General features: G+C 38.7%; 2 protein-coding genes and 1 long non-coding RNA gene across 3 annotated transcripts in view; 2 read left to right on the top strand and 1 right to left on the bottom strand.

The window, feature by feature from the left end:
• The window catches only part of fam168a (family with sequence similarity 168 member A), a 34955-nt gene extending 28256 nt beyond the window's left edge, over positions 1-6699 (bottom strand). The window contains exon 1 of the mRNA XM_088011889.1: positions 6102-6699. The gene's annotated coding sequence lies outside the window, so the exon portion shown is untranslated. The remainder of the gene's footprint in view (positions 1-6101) is intronic.
• A 655-nt stretch (positions 6700-7354) lies between these two features.
• LOC148155820 (uncharacterized) lies at positions 7355-8488 on the top strand. Its single transcript, XR_015765096.1, has 2 exons — positions 7355-7717; positions 7955-8488. It is a non-coding gene; the product is annotated as an uncharacterized LOC148155820 (long non-coding RNA).
• Positions 8489-10270: 1782 nt separating this feature from the next.
• kbtbd3 (kelch repeat and BTB (POZ) domain containing 3) lies at positions 10271-14839 on the top strand. The gene is made up of 9 exons (XM_014992994.2): positions 10271-10545; positions 11240-11405; positions 11483-11665; positions 12019-12192; positions 12506-12790; positions 12935-13177; positions 13277-13567; positions 13682-13831; positions 14625-14839. Exons 1-9 carry the CDS (start codon positions 10274-10276, stop codon positions 14745-14747), a joined length of 1887 nt encoding a protein of 628 aa, XP_014848480.2. The 5' UTR covers positions 10271-10273; the 3' UTR covers positions 14748-14839.
• The last annotated feature ends 313 nt before the right edge of the window (positions 14840-15152 follow it).

Below are 15152 nucleotides of genomic sequence, written 5' to 3'. Positions count from 1 at the left end.
AAAAAAAAAAAAAAAAATTAAAAAATACTAATAGTAGTAATGGTCCAAGTCACTGACTGGATTGTGTGCTGCTTTGTCATCATTCTCAAAGGAAAATCAGAATTAGTCAATACTATTGGCAAGACAGAGCTTATCAAAAACCAGAGTTTGGAAATTGTTTTGATCGGTCCTTCACTAGATTAAACTGATGAATGGGGGATGGGGAGGCAGAATTTATCGGCAATAAAATATCAGATCAGGTTGGTCGTTATTCTGAAATATATTTACTGACCCGATAAGTAAAACTGGGCAGATGAAAACAACTGATTAATTGTGACGTTTGCGTTTTGGAAGGAGGGGAGAGAGGGTTGGTCTTGTGCTCAGACTGTAGTGCTCAAAAAATAGCAAATGTAGCACATTTTTGTTTCATTGTAGCTGAAGCAAAAAGTAATGTCAGCAGTGAGGTTTTTTTTTTTGTTTGTTTTTTGTTTTTTTCGTGGTGACAAACGCATAGAGAAATGCATATAATTGTTTTAGTTGGCGAGTGTCATCATGTATTTTCCGGGCACATAGTGCCACTTTATAGCACAATAAAATAACTCCGTTACCTTTAGTTGTTCAGTTGCATGTCAAACATAAAAGAAATTCAACTTCGCAATTTAACGTCTGAAAATTGGGCCTCTGTAGCTTTAAGAAGCTCCTGCTCCTTTTGACACAGTGCCTTCAGCAACATCCGTCCATTCTTAGGAGCGTTGGACTGATGAGCAGTTTCACATATCGGTACAATTTCCTGACCCAGAAAGACACTTGGCTGAAAAATACAGGGCAACTTTCAGGTTCTAGTTGCATAAATCAACTCCACCTTAATACACCAACAGAAAGCAGCAACACTGGCATCTTCAAACATGTTTGATTTTCAATCAGCAGCTTTGGAGAGAAAAATCTTGCCCCACATAAAATTTCTTAAGATCGGATTGAACTTTTAAAAATGAATTAAAATAAAACAGTAAACAGCAAATTGATGACCCCTCATTTATGTGAGGTCTTAAGCAGGATATTGTTTTTCAATTGCTGCTTCTGCCACATTTTGCAGAAACAGATAATTTAAATAAATATTATACTGCATTAAATCTCAGAGACTGTTTGAACAAACTGTTGGAAAGATGAGAGGAGACTGTGCTAATTTAAATTACATAGAACGCAAACAATTTGCAAAGGTATCTTTTTCATTATTTTTACAGTAAATATTTACAGAAAACACTGAAACCGGTTCAACAGGTTCCAAATTTGGACTGTACAAAAAGTGTCTCTATTGCAAATGACAATCCGTGTAGTTCCCAAGAGTGAAAGGGGTTAAGAAAGTGTACATGCATTCATGCAACACATTTCACCCCCCATCATGATCGGTCTTCAGAGATAAGTCCAAGATAAACAACCAATAACTCTGAGTAATATTAGCAGAAGACAGGTTATATTGCCTTTGGTGGAGGTGGAACTAAAGCACACAGAGGAAGGTAAAATAAGAGCATTTTATTGCATATAAAACAGTGTTCATCTTTGCACAAATACAGCTATCATTGAAAAAAAATATGTGATCAACAAAAGACTTTCCTCAGTGGTTGGATGTTGTAGCTTCATACAAATATGTGTGCATCGCAGAGCTGCAACTAGTGATTATTTTAGTTAATTATTGAGATGAATAATCGGATAAAACAAACTGGCAGATTTTTAATTTAACCAACTAAATATTTTTTTTTTATACAATACTAGAAATGCATTCAAATAAAGTTACATTTCTTTTTTTAGATGGAAAAGCTTACATGCATTGCCTAAAATACAAAAATATCCAACATCAAAATGTGAAAACTAAAGGAAATCTGAGTAAAATATTTACAAAGAAGGGTTTTTTTCAATCTTAAATGCAATGCTTTGTGCAGTTTTGTCTTAATTACTGCTCTGATTGTGTTCTTTCAGCAAATGGTTTTTTCAGAGTCTACATGCTCCAGTTGAAGATTAATCTATTACTAAATTAGTTGATAGTTAATTGATTCATCAAGATAGATCATTTCATAAGCAAAAACCCCCAAAACACGCACTTCTACTCCGTCAACGACACTCTGGCTCACAGCAGCAGACGGAGAGCGCACAGAATAACAGTTGCAAAGCGTTTCTTTAAACGTGCTGAATTTCTTTTCAATGGCAGCAGCTTGCTCTCCTGCAAGCAGCAGCAGGAGTAACTTATTATGGCTGTTATTAAAAGAAAATAAGAGTGCATCGATTTCAGTTTTCTGGCTGATCACCGATATTTAAAATACCTGACGGATTTTGCCCTACAACGGATTGTTCCTGTACAAAACACAGCAGAAAAGTTGCAAAGTTGGCAACAGCAGGCCAACTATTGGTAGTCCTCTCCCAGAAACTTGTGGTGGTAGAAAAGATTGGTTTCACGAGTGATCATCAATCAACCAAAATTAAAGAAATCACGGTGATCAATCTGCGCTCCCCTAAAAATCCTCCCCCTGCCTCCTAAGTCCATGTCCCTATGGGAAACAATGAAACATGTCAAAAAGAATAATAAAGAAAAACTGTTACTTCTTTCAAAGAAGCTGCAGCACATTTTCTCTTAGGCGTTACAGTCCAAATCAAAAGCCCTCGATATTTGCAGTCTTGACAAGACCTTTAAGAAAATTGAAAATGTGCTTTTTACCAACGCTACACGTTTCTTATGAGGGATTACATTGTTTGAACGTATGCAGCTGTAATGAAACTGAATTTGAAACTGAACTGAAATTGGCACTGCCAAAAAGCCTGCTTGGTGCATATTCAATGAGAAATTATGATTTATTTGAAGACATCCCAGCCTATTATTGTACAGACATCTCTGATGTCACAAAGTTTTATTTTCCCATGGATCAAAAATACGTTGCAAAAATATTTTCTATATAAAAATTGGTATATTGCCTTACTTTTACCCTTTTTCACTAATAGTAATATTGGCATATTTTTTTTTAGAAATCATTCAAAAGTAATGAGTTGCAATCAACTCATAGATGGCTAATCATTTCTAGTTCACAAAGGTATTAAGAGGCAGACCTGAGTTTTCTAAAAAAAAAAAAAAAAAGCATCAATTTCCTCTGATGTATAAAAAAAGAAATTAGATTTTTAAAGTTAGATGTTGCCTGAGTTTTTAGTGTGGAAAATGTTGTATGTGGTTCTGAACCAGTTAGGAACGCCTTTCTCAAATTTGCCATCTCTGTATGTCCTCTAAAACATATAGAGCCAAAATACAAAACGATCACATTCCTTTGTTCCTTTTCTATCATTTGTCTATATATTCCACTTCAAGTAATAAAGCAACAACAAACAATTTCAGTAAAATCCAATAACACTTCTTAACCAAATGTAGAACAATGCAGACTCTCCCATCTGGCGGCTTTAAAAAAAAAAAAAAAAAAAGATTTGGTTGAGTGACTGCGAGTTGGACAAGGTGAACCAGAGGGAAGCGCAATTTAGCTCAGCGCCATCTGTTTATTTACTCACCAGTAATGAGTAAATCACTAAATTGCTCAAATCACACAGAGAATAAGGGATGAAGTCTATAAGAGAGCCACTGATTGCCAAAACATGAAGCGACTGCATCTTTCAATGGTCCGACATTTTTACGGCTACATTGTCCATCCCACCAACCATTCAAACCCAAGTCCACACACACGTACCTCCCACCCCCTTTTTTTTTCTCGTGCGGGCAAAAGGGGGACACCTTAAGGTGACGATGGAATTCAAATCAACCACTTCGTCACCTTCAAGCATAAAACACATATGCCAGCCTTTTTATTGACTGCGCCGCCTTCTCTGCAAAAATTGATAAAGTCGATTTCCAAGAAGGAAGCAATACTGCTTTTTATTTACTATGAACGCAATTCTCGTTGAAGAGCTATCGAATTAGCCCGCTGCTGTTTGTTTATCAAGTTGAATTAATTCTGGCGCTCACGATGAAGAGATTTTATTTTAAGAGTAAAAAAAAAAAGAAAAAGAAAAAGCAGACGTTGTTGAGTACTAATCAAATTCACAACTCAAATTCAAAAGTAAATGGATACCTGAACTAAATGTTGTTGCCATTTGGTACAAAAGTAATTCTTTAATACAAACAAAGACATACAGGCAAAGGTCAAAGCTGCTTGCCAGGAACGTAAAGTAACAATACTAAAAAAGAGAGAGAGAAAGAAAAATAAAATAAAATCAAATTTCATGTTATATGGTTTAATATGGCTCTTAAAATGCTAAAGTGTGCACTGCAAGTCAGCTGGCTTTAGGAAGCCTCATCCACTTGCCACTTGCTGAGTAGATCATCCAACCAGAAAAACCAACTAATTAACCAGACAATATCATGATATCAGAACAGTATTAGTAAAGTTATTTCACAATCTTTCTCTATAATGGTCATCTTGCTGTTATTCTTAAATAGATTTTAGAGCCGCACAATGTCTTAAATCAAAATATCCGTGCATGCAGCATTTCAACCGGAAAGAAGCGTTTGAACCCAACTCTCTGTTGGCGTTAGCGTTTCAGGTGGCGTTTCATTACAATTTTACTTGATAATTTTATATTTGGGACCTGGATGAACTTTCACTGCACCCAACGCCCACACCTGATAAAGGTCTTAGTGATCCAGATCATACAGCCCAGGGAGAGATCTGAGATGTGGAGATGCTGTAATTATGGAGAAATCGGAGGAAAATGTGGTTAATCGCAATCGACAGTTAATGAAAGATTGAGCTCAGATGTCTTCAAATTCTCATAATACATTTAATGCTTAAATGCAACATTGTGGTATTTTTAAATCAGTGTTATTGTTCAGCAAGAATCAGACAAGCCCGGCAAAGGAGATCAATTTTATTCAATTAGCACTGATGGTAAATCAGTGTGGTGTTCTGACATATGAATAAGTTTTCAAAAAGTAATTAAAATGTAATTTAACAGTCCACTGTTTAATCTGTCTACATAAATCCTTTTTTTTTCTCAGTGTTTGCACACATGTGAGGGAATCTTAAAAGAGGACTCATGTTAAAGCAGGGGAAGATTCTCACATTGCTAAAAAAAAAAAAAAAAGAAAGAAAGAAACTATCCATGTTGAAATTTCAACAGCCTCTTTTTTTAAAAACAGGCCTTGACACGAAAAGTGTGCAAGTGTTGAAATACTCGTTTCTTTTAAGCCTAATCTTCTGCATACAAAGCATAGCCAAATGATGCGTTTTGGTGAAAACAGCTAGAAAGCAGTCTGCATTCATGTACCTCTGCAGCTTACAGTTTTAACTAAACGGATCTGAGCCCGCAGAGATATTAGAAAGCCGTAAATCAAACTCCAAAACACGATTCTATTTATAAGAAACAAAGCCTGTAGCCTGGGGGGGGACACGGGGTAGCTTGCAAACATTTGTGTTTACCACCTCATCAGTGGTTTACATGTTTATATGTCGGAGCGTGGCATGCGCTGGCAGTGTGCTGCATACCAGAAATAGCAAAGAGAAGCCCAAACAGCAACGGTTGGACAAAAATGGTCACACTCAAACAAGCTTAAGACACCATTTTGAAAAATCCACCGATTTCTGGATAACAACCCCGAGATGCCATCTTGCCAATTATCACTAGATTGGCTACCGCTGGAATGGCGATCCAACCCACTCCGAAGCAGTCCACGCAGGAAACTCTGCGAGTCATATAATACTAGCGTTAGCTTAGCATAAAAGCTAGACTGAAAAGACAAGCGCTAGCCCAGTCGCTGCATCCCCGCATCCATCTGCTCAAAACGCTAATTAGCAACCTAGCCGGGGGGGAATATTAGAAAATGACAATAGAAACTGGCAACAGTAGCTTCGCAGGGGAAGAAGGTGGCAACCATAAACCTTGGTCTACAACAACTGAAAGTGAAATACCCCAATCTTTTCGCCAAGTGTTTGATCCCGCTATTTCAGCTAGCCATTTAGCCTAGCATAGCCCGCTAGTTCCTTACGGAGGACAATTGAAGGGATACGGAGGAGAGAGAAAAACAGGGGAAAAAAACTTAAAAAGTCGACACATGAGACATACTTCCCGTCTACAATAAGCGGTGCACTTAAACTTACCAAAACCACTCGGTGGAACAGTAAAAGACTCTGTGTGTGTTTCTTTCTCTCGTGGGTCTGCTGAGCTTCGGATCGCTGCGGACTGGCTCTGCTACAGCAACGTTTTTGTCGGGCCAGTAGCGCTGGGAAGACAGCTTTCACCCGGAGAGACGGCCACCGTGTGTGGGGGATGGGGATGCACTGCCGGGAGGGAGAGAGGCGGGCGAGGGAGGGACGGAGGGATGCAGGGATGCGAGGAGAGAGGAGGGGGCACGACCCACCGATAACGCAAAAAGTGGATGGTGTCTAATAGGCTATTATCTTATCAATGTATTTTATAGTTCATAAAAAAAAAATAAAAAAAAAACTGAGAAAAAGATTTCGATAAAATCACAAAATATACACAAGAGTTATTAAGGTGATAAATTTGTATTGCGTAAAACACACTACTAGAAAAATTATTAGCATTATCATTATTATCGTCATTAGCCTTTTGTTATTATTATTATTACTCTTATTATTAATGTTGCTCTAAAGTAGCTATACAATTTCGTTACCGGAATGTGTTTTATTATGTTAACATCAGAAGTGTGGTTTTCGGCCATAAATAGCAATGAGATCAGGTGGTCAAATGAAACTGCAGTTCAGGGTAGTTTTTCCATACACTTTTGCACTCAGTAAAGTAGCGCCATCAAGTGGTAAAGGATAAACTAGTAAGAGTACATCTGACAGATTACTGAATATGCGGCATTCGAGAGCAATTTTGGGTTTTCACATTCTTTATGCTGTTGAGTAAATAAACAATAATAATAATAATAATAATAATAAACTCCTGACGTTATTATTTTTTATAACTCCTAAAATACATGAATAAATTCCTTATTCCTTGTGGCAAACTGCAAGCGGGACTTTTTTAATACTTCTTGATTTTATTTATCATATTAGGAGGGAACTATTTAGGTTGGTCAAAGGGCAAACTTAAATGATATATAGACGAGTTGAGTATAAACACAGGGTTTTCCTGTCGGTCACTGTCAGTAGACCTGCTAGTTTAAGAGAACAACAATTCCCAGCGGCCGTCGCGGTCTCTAATTTTACCGACTGCAACGTATTGGTCTAAACGTTTTTAGCTAGCCTTCGCTGGCTGACTCAAGTGAAACATTCATTTGTTTAAAAATAACCCTCTTTCTTGCAGAAATTTTAGCAACAAAACTTATTATAAAATAGAAAATAAAAAAATTAATAAAAGGCCCTATAGAGCTTTGGAGCGTGACGTCACTGCTCTAGTCGGAGGGGTATCAGCGCCATCTTAGGGGTCCATAGACAACAGTCTCGCAGTATAAAAAAAAACAGTCTCGCAGATTTTTTCAATCCAAGTTACTTAAAATAATTTAGCTATGGTACGAACTTGCTACGTTATTGTCTGTAATGTCCGATCACACGACTGAAACGGTAAAAGGATATAAGACGGACTTTGGTTTCACTATTATCCTGCTTGGAAACAACGTGAGGAGGCTAAGCTATCGGTGCTAACGAAAAGAAGACGAATGTCCTGGTATCAGCGGTGACGCGTCTTGATATCACGTTCTCCAAAATCCCCAGATACCTACAAGTTTCCTCCAGACATTTCCTTTCTGGTGAGTGTCTAAATTTGCTTTGTTGGTTTTGTGTCATAATGTTGTTCTATGATTTTGTCCGAGTGTTCTTACGTTCAGTTTCTGTTGTTTAGCTCGGGCTAATATTGTTTATGTAGCATAGTCCGAGTTTTGTCAGTGGACATCGAGGTTATTACATTATTGTGAAGTAAACTATTTTACTAGTGTTATCAAATGTACAGCTTTAATAGCGATGTGTTCTGATATGTCCTCTTAAAGGCAAACCGACGTATGAAATGGATGAGCTCAATCCTGACTGGGGTCCAGTGCTGAATGTGGGTCACTGCGAGGTAAACGCCACAACATCGGACCGACATGGGCGTCAATTAAAGAGGCGATACAGCAAAACCATCAACAGGTTACTGAGACTGATTTCATTATTTACCCCAGAAGAGGTAAATAATGAAAACACAGTAGCAGAGGCAACAGAAGAGGAGCAAGTTGGAGAGGCTGAGGAGGAAGGAACCCCAGGAGAGGAGCTCAGCAAGGCTGCAGACTCTGAAGAGGAACAGGAACCATTTGTGTTGAAATACAGTTGGAAGTGGCTGTTCTCTCATTTAATAATTTAATGTATTAAACATTCATGAATCGTTTGATTCAAGCACTTCAAGTTGCATGTAAACGTGAAGAAAAGAATCACATTTTAAGTAACAATTTGATATTTAAATATTCAGGTAATAAACATACATGTAATGAGATTATATTTTTAAATAAATATTTTATGTGATTAAAGTAAACAATTATATAATCAGACATCTGTCAAGACACTGGGTTTTTGGGTTTGTTTCGCTTTTCATTTTATTAACTTTGTGTTTCAATTCACTTAAGTGGTTCATGGTATTTAGTGTAGTTAGAATAATATTATTGCTTTTCCTTGTTTGTCTGAGTCCATGTCAAGCCTTCTTTAATGACTATTCTATTTTATCCTTCTAGTTATTTCTTATTTCAGCCTCCCTGCAGGGTTTCTAGTAATGTTTATTTCTTAATTTGATCACCATAGGTTCAGTTATTGTTCCATATCTGAGTCTGTATCTTTCTGTGTCATTCTAGTTGGGTTATTTCTTTGTTTAGATCTTCTAGTTTCTCTTGCTCTGTGTTCCTTAGTTCTTATTGTTAGATCAGCCTTGTTTCTACATCCACATAAAGTAAGTCCACTGCCTGCTGCGTTTGTGTCCACCGCCACATCATGACACAAACCAGATGAAAGAGCCCATCTTTAAACATTTAATGTGCAATTAAACAATAAAGGTGACAAATTTTATGAAATAGACCACACTTTAATAAATATTTGTTGTATTTAACATATTTCAGGTAAGTGAACATGTAATGACATAGATCCTGGCCTAGAATTTTATGCAATTGAACATTACGGGTAACAAGTGATGATCATCTGAGGTAATACATTTTATGAATTTTCTTTTTTTTAAATATAATTCTTGTTAAAAAAGGGGTCAAAATGGAATAAAAATATGCCTAATCTATAGTTTAATAGAATAATTGTACACAGATTTTGAGTTAATAGGTTACATGACCTACAAGCTAAGAAAAATAAAAAATTTTGACTGCAGAAATAGCTAAAAAATATATAAAAGGTGTTCAAATGTAATAAAGGTGAGTGTGCCTCATCTATACAATCTAGTAGAACAATTTCAAGCAGATTGAGTTAATGGGACACAATTTGGAAGCTACTGAAGAAAACATTTAATATTAAAATTATTGAATATGACTTAAAATTTTAATAGAGGATAGTGTGCCTCGTGTAATAGCATGAATGTCCACTTTTTGGTATCAGTTGGTCACAAGACAAAGCATTTATGCACAGGAGTGTTCGGAAATTGACAGCAGCAATGTGAAACTCCGAGCGCTTGTGGAGAGACTTAAGAACAGCTGGCCGAAATTAGCGTTCATAAATCGGATCAACCTTGAGCTGAACGTCTCTTACTCCGTGGAGCTCGGTTTATCCAGTATCCAACTTGAAAACAACTTTACTGCGGTTGGTAACACAATGAAAACACCGGTGTTCTGAATAGTTTGTTTTGGTCTGTGGACCCCAGACATGGCGCCGAGCGACGAAAACGTCATATCCTGTGACGTCAACTCCAAAGCTCTATAGAATCATCGCGTGATGTTGAGTTTCCGGAAGTTAGAGCGGCATGAGAAGAGAACTGTCCGAGGTGCTGACACTGTAAGAGAAGCTTTTCCTTCTTTAGATTAATGAGCCTGCGGTATTTTTCCACAGGATTTCAGTTATGAAATATTGTACAAAGAGGTAATATGTGCTTGTACGTTATGTTGTGTTTATTTTATTCTATTCAGAACGAGTCGCTGAAATCTGGAATCTCTGATATGTTATACTAGATTTAACATGTTAACATGTTTTGAATCCGCTAAACAAGTTTGAAATATGATTTGCTTACGCACACATTTAAAATTACTAAATATAGTTTCAATCCTTTTTTTAAAATTATTTTATTTGTCATAAAATCTAGTTTAATTATGTTTTTATTTTTATTTTAAATTATTTCAGATTTTGGCAATATGGATGAACATCGAGGGGTCTGTACAAGTTTGACCTCCTCCCCCAACAGCAGTAGCCCTGCTGGTAGTAAACCTGGGATTACGCCAGAATGCAACGGGGCCCAAGAGCGGCGGACGCAGCTGCGGGTGGCCGAGTCCCAGGGACTGCAGCTCCTTGCTGTGCTCAGATCGTTCAGGGAGCGAGGTCTGCTGTTTGACTTCACCATCGTAGTCCAGGAGCATGAATTCCCCTGCCACAGATGTGTTCTTGCAGCATGTAGTGATTTCTTCAGGTATCTGTCTGTCTGTCGGGATTTCAAGTTATACAGACCAACATAAAGTAATGCATGATTGTGAAAAGGAAACCAAGTATGAACAGTTAGTTGTTCACATGTGTTCTGTACCCTGAGCCAAAACTTTATGGGGTAACCTTTTGCTACAATTACTGTTGCAAGATATTCGCTGCATTGGTTTCCTGGCTTTGCACATTTAGATTTTTAAACTACTTTCCAAGATAGATGACTGGTTGTGGGGAAAGTTGGTCAAGTAAAAGTCCTTCCAAGTGTTTTGGGGAACACAGTTTTCAGGGCATCATTGCAATTCATCAATGCATATTCGCAGGCGCTGATATTACGATGGTCCTGATAATTCAATATTAAATCACTTGCAAGTAATTTAAGTTTTCCTTTTGGTACTGTTGGTGCAGCTCTAAAGGCAATTTGTTCAACAGGATTTTATTTAGGACCGTCAAGGTAAACAGAGTTAAAACAAAAGCACGAGTCACCTTGCAGTTTTTTTTTATTTGTAAACTTTCAATAACCCTGCATCACTTTTCCTTCCACTACTTTGTCTTAGTCTTTCCCACAAAATCCCAGCAAGATAATAAAATGCGAAAAAGTTCAAGGAGCATTAATGCTTTACAAGGCACTATGTATATCCATCTAATGATCGGTTTAACATGACAGCATGCGCTCCTGTTGTGTTCAGGGTCATGTTCGAGGTTGACATGCGAGAGCGTGGAGATGGCTCAGTAACTCTTGCTAATCAGTGCCCTGAGGCTGTGTGTTCCTTCCTGGATTTTGCCTACTCTGGGGAGATTCTCATCACTGATGGCAACGTTGACATACTGTTCCAGCTCGCCTCTTTCCTGCAGGTAACGATGCAGTTATTAGATGTTCTTACATGCTGCAGCACATCACCTTTAGAGCTCAATTGTTATTGCCTCCTCAGGTTCCTGTCCTGTCCAGGGCATGCAGTGACTTCCTTGTGGGAACAATGGATCTCTGTAACTGCCTTGCCCTCATGTCCCTGGCGGAGGCATACGGCTCAGCTTCTCTCCTTCAAAATGCCAGCGAGTTTGTGGTTGGGAACTTTTCTGACCTGTCCAAAACACAGGAGTTCTTGGACATGCAGGTGATCACGGGTCTGCTTTTCTGCTAAAGCTAAAGCAGAATAGCATTAGCCATATATTCTGCAAATTGTTGTATGTTATTTTCAAGTCAGTTTATTAGCATTCATCTTTGTACATTGTGTTATAATTTAGTCTATCTATCCATCTGCCTGTCGTAGTTATATGACAGTGACTTAACATATTTGAAACTTGTTAAAATTCTTAAATTCAAATCCAGCCTTCATGGACTGTGTAGTTATATTTTAAATAGAAAGGCTCCTCTTTCTCTTACTATCCTAGAAATCATGTGTCACAAAATTATTCTGTATTCTGCTTGTTGCAACATGATTTTTACAGCTTCTGTTGCTGTTTTTAGGAAGATGTCCTAAAGGCCTGCCTGAGGTCAGATGCTCTGAACATTCCCAGTGAGGAGGCGGCTGTGATGTCTCTTCTTAGATGGATTCACCATGATCTTCCAGGGAGACAGAAGCTGCTTTCAGAGCTGATGCCTCTGACCCGACTGCACCACTTGCCTGCAGCTTCCCTGATGGTAAAAACTGTCTCTGAGGACGTAACTAAAGAGACAGTGGTTCATGCTTCATGCTGTCTTTAAGATTTAGATGATTTTAAAAGATGCATAAAATCCTTGTTCTGAATATCTGCTTCCTTCATTAAGGATGGGAAATAGTTTCCAAAGCTTAATGAGACAAATAAACAAGCATGTAACCTCCTTTACTTGTCATTCTAGAGAACTTTTAACAACTATCTCCACGCTTCTTGGTCATTTTACTCAGCTGGTGGCTTTCCTCCAATTAAGTTTCCCATCTGATCATTATTGTATGTTGTTTATGTCACCGTCATAGAAGTTGCGTGAGTCAGAGCCGCTCCTTGGCAGCGATGGCTCCTGTCTCACACTCCTGTCAGAGGCCCAGAGCAGACAGACTCAGTACAATGGCCTGTTCACTGATGCGAGGCCTGCAACCACTCAGAGCTACATCTACATTCATAAGACAGAGGAGAATGGACAGAACCGTCACACCTTCTGCTACTGCCTGGAAACGGACCAGTGGAGAGAGCTGCAGACAGAGCTGGGGGAAGTTTACATTCCAGATCCACCTGGGTCTTACTTGACCACCTATGCCGAGAAGGTACTCTTCAGAGTAGAGCTTGTTTTGGTCTGTGAGTGTGATCTAATTTTTGATGTTTGTTTTTTTTTTTTAATTCTTTTTAAAATATTATATGAACATTAAAAGCATATATGTACATATTTTCTGGTATCCGTCATCTTTAAGATGTTTATCACCGGGGGTTGCCGAGGGAACTGCTGCCGGGCAATCCGCCTCCACGTGGCCGAACCCTACCACAATGCAATTGATGAGGTTTGGTGTTTTTGCCCTGTGACCTTAACCTGCACGCCTGCACCGGCCATGCTGAAGCCCAGAACCATGCACACAGCCGTGACCTGCCTGGACCGGGTCTATGTCATCGGAGGACGGACCGAGGGAACCAGAGGGGAGGCCCGGACTCTGCTAGAGGTATAACAGTGGTTCCATGATCAGCACAGCTTTCCAATGTTAAGTATTTGGATTGCAGAGGGCGAACATTATCTGTGCCTTTTGCATCTTGTGTTGAAGGTGGAGTATTATAATCCTCTGACTCAGAGCTGGTCCTCTGTCAGCCCTCTGCCGACTGCCATCTTCTACCCAGAGGCCAGTGCTTGTGGCAGTGTTATTTACACGCTTGGGTCTGAAGTGGAGGTCACAGACTCCTTTAATCCCTCACTCGACTGCTTCTTCCGCTACGAAGCCCAGCAGGACCAGTGGAGCCGCCTGGTGGCAGAGTTTGGGCAGTTTTTCCATGCTACACTGGTCAAAGCAGTGTCAATAAACAACACACTGCATCTCTGCGATCTGTCAACGTACAAGGTGATCAGTGTTTCACTCATTGTTAGTTTTTTTTTGTATGAATTAGTCAGATCGTTTAGGTATTAAGCTGGAGTTGTTCTTTTTTTTTTTTTTTTTTTTTTTTTTGCTATTCAGGTTTACAGTTTCTGCCCAGAAACCAGTGTGTGGAAGGGTGAAGGGTCGTTTGAATGTGCAGGGTTCAATGCTGGAGCTGTAGGTATGAGGGACAGAATCTACATTCTTGGTGGAGACTATTCACCGGACGAGATCACAGACGAAGTTCAGGTAAACTTCAACCTCTAAATTATAGGAGTTACGGTATTGGACAGAATTGTTCTTATTAAAAATGAAAGCAGTTTTGACCAAAAGTGTCGTGATCTGTGTTTCTGTGTGTTTATTTTTGAGTTCTTCTGTGTTCAGTCCTATTTTCCCTGTGTAGTCCTGTTCCCTGTGAGTCTCTGTCCTCCCTGTTGATTGCTCCCCAGGTGTGTCGTATCCCCCTGATTACCCTGTGTGTATTTAGCCCCACCTGTTGTCTGTGTTCGTTGTCAGATCCTCGTCATTTGTAACTGTTTCCCTGTGCCGTCGTGTATCACCCTCGTCTAACGCCTGTTTCCCTGTGGACTCTTTATCATTAAATTCATCATTTTCACCTTCATCCTGGCCTGCCTGCGTCTCATCTCACCTCACCAAAGCCTGAATCATGACAAAAAGAAAAATATGCCTGGGATCATAGTGAGATTTCAGAATTTATGTTTATCTTGTGAGATTTATCTTAGATTTTAGTGTGCTTAGAAATTACCAAGAATACATTTCACTGATATTTGAAATGTAAAACACTGATATTTTTTAGATCCATTTCATCTATGTATTTGAAAAAAATAAAATAAAATAAAAAAAGACGTTCTCTAATGTCGAAATGTTGTCGATTTGCAGAAAAAAAGATGCATTTTCAATGATTAAAGACATACATTTACTAAATTAAAACTAGAATATTCTCTGACATTAGAAAGACATTTGCTAAAGTAAAACATGTTTTTTTCCCCCCACTTTCCTGTTTTTGGTGCCACTTGTGCAGGTGTACTACAGTGGGAGGAGTCAATGGGAGGAAGTGACGCCCATGCCCAGAGGACTCACTGAGTTCCACTGCCAGATCATCAGCTTCAACCGATACAGAGACCCATGGGGTGATGCAGAATGATACCCACCACACAACACTCGTTTCACATAAACACCTGGAGGAAAATGTTACTGGATGTGCATGTCTGCATTGGATCCCTTATGGCTTTTAAATATTTGCACATTGTGAATGGCAAACATCTAAACAAAGAGAAGGATAATCGGTGTTCCTCTTCAAAGATCACATCACACCTGAACCAAAATGACTATTTTTGTTTATCACGTATAAGCCATCATAAGAGTTGCGTTAACCAAAGCCCCTAATTTTTTATCATGTCCTCCTGTGGAGGAACCCTGTTAAAGCTCTGTGAAAAGTTTTATTTTAGTAACAGATTATTTTTCGTGATGAAGAAAACAAGTAGAGAGCACAATTTTAGGCACTGCATGACCCCACAACACAACACAAGGCAAATACTAACTCCTGAAT

The sequence above is a fragment of the Poecilia mexicana genome, unplaced genomic scaffold (genome assembly GCF_051168715.1).
Source record: "Poecilia mexicana isolate PSO_F unplaced genomic scaffold, ASM5116871v1 scaffold_13, whole genome shotgun sequence".
NCBI lineage: Eukaryota > Metazoa > Chordata > Actinopteri > Cyprinodontiformes > Poeciliidae > Poecilia > Poecilia mexicana.
Note: the sequence above shows the minus strand (reverse complement) of the source record. Positions and strands in the feature narration are given on the sequence as shown.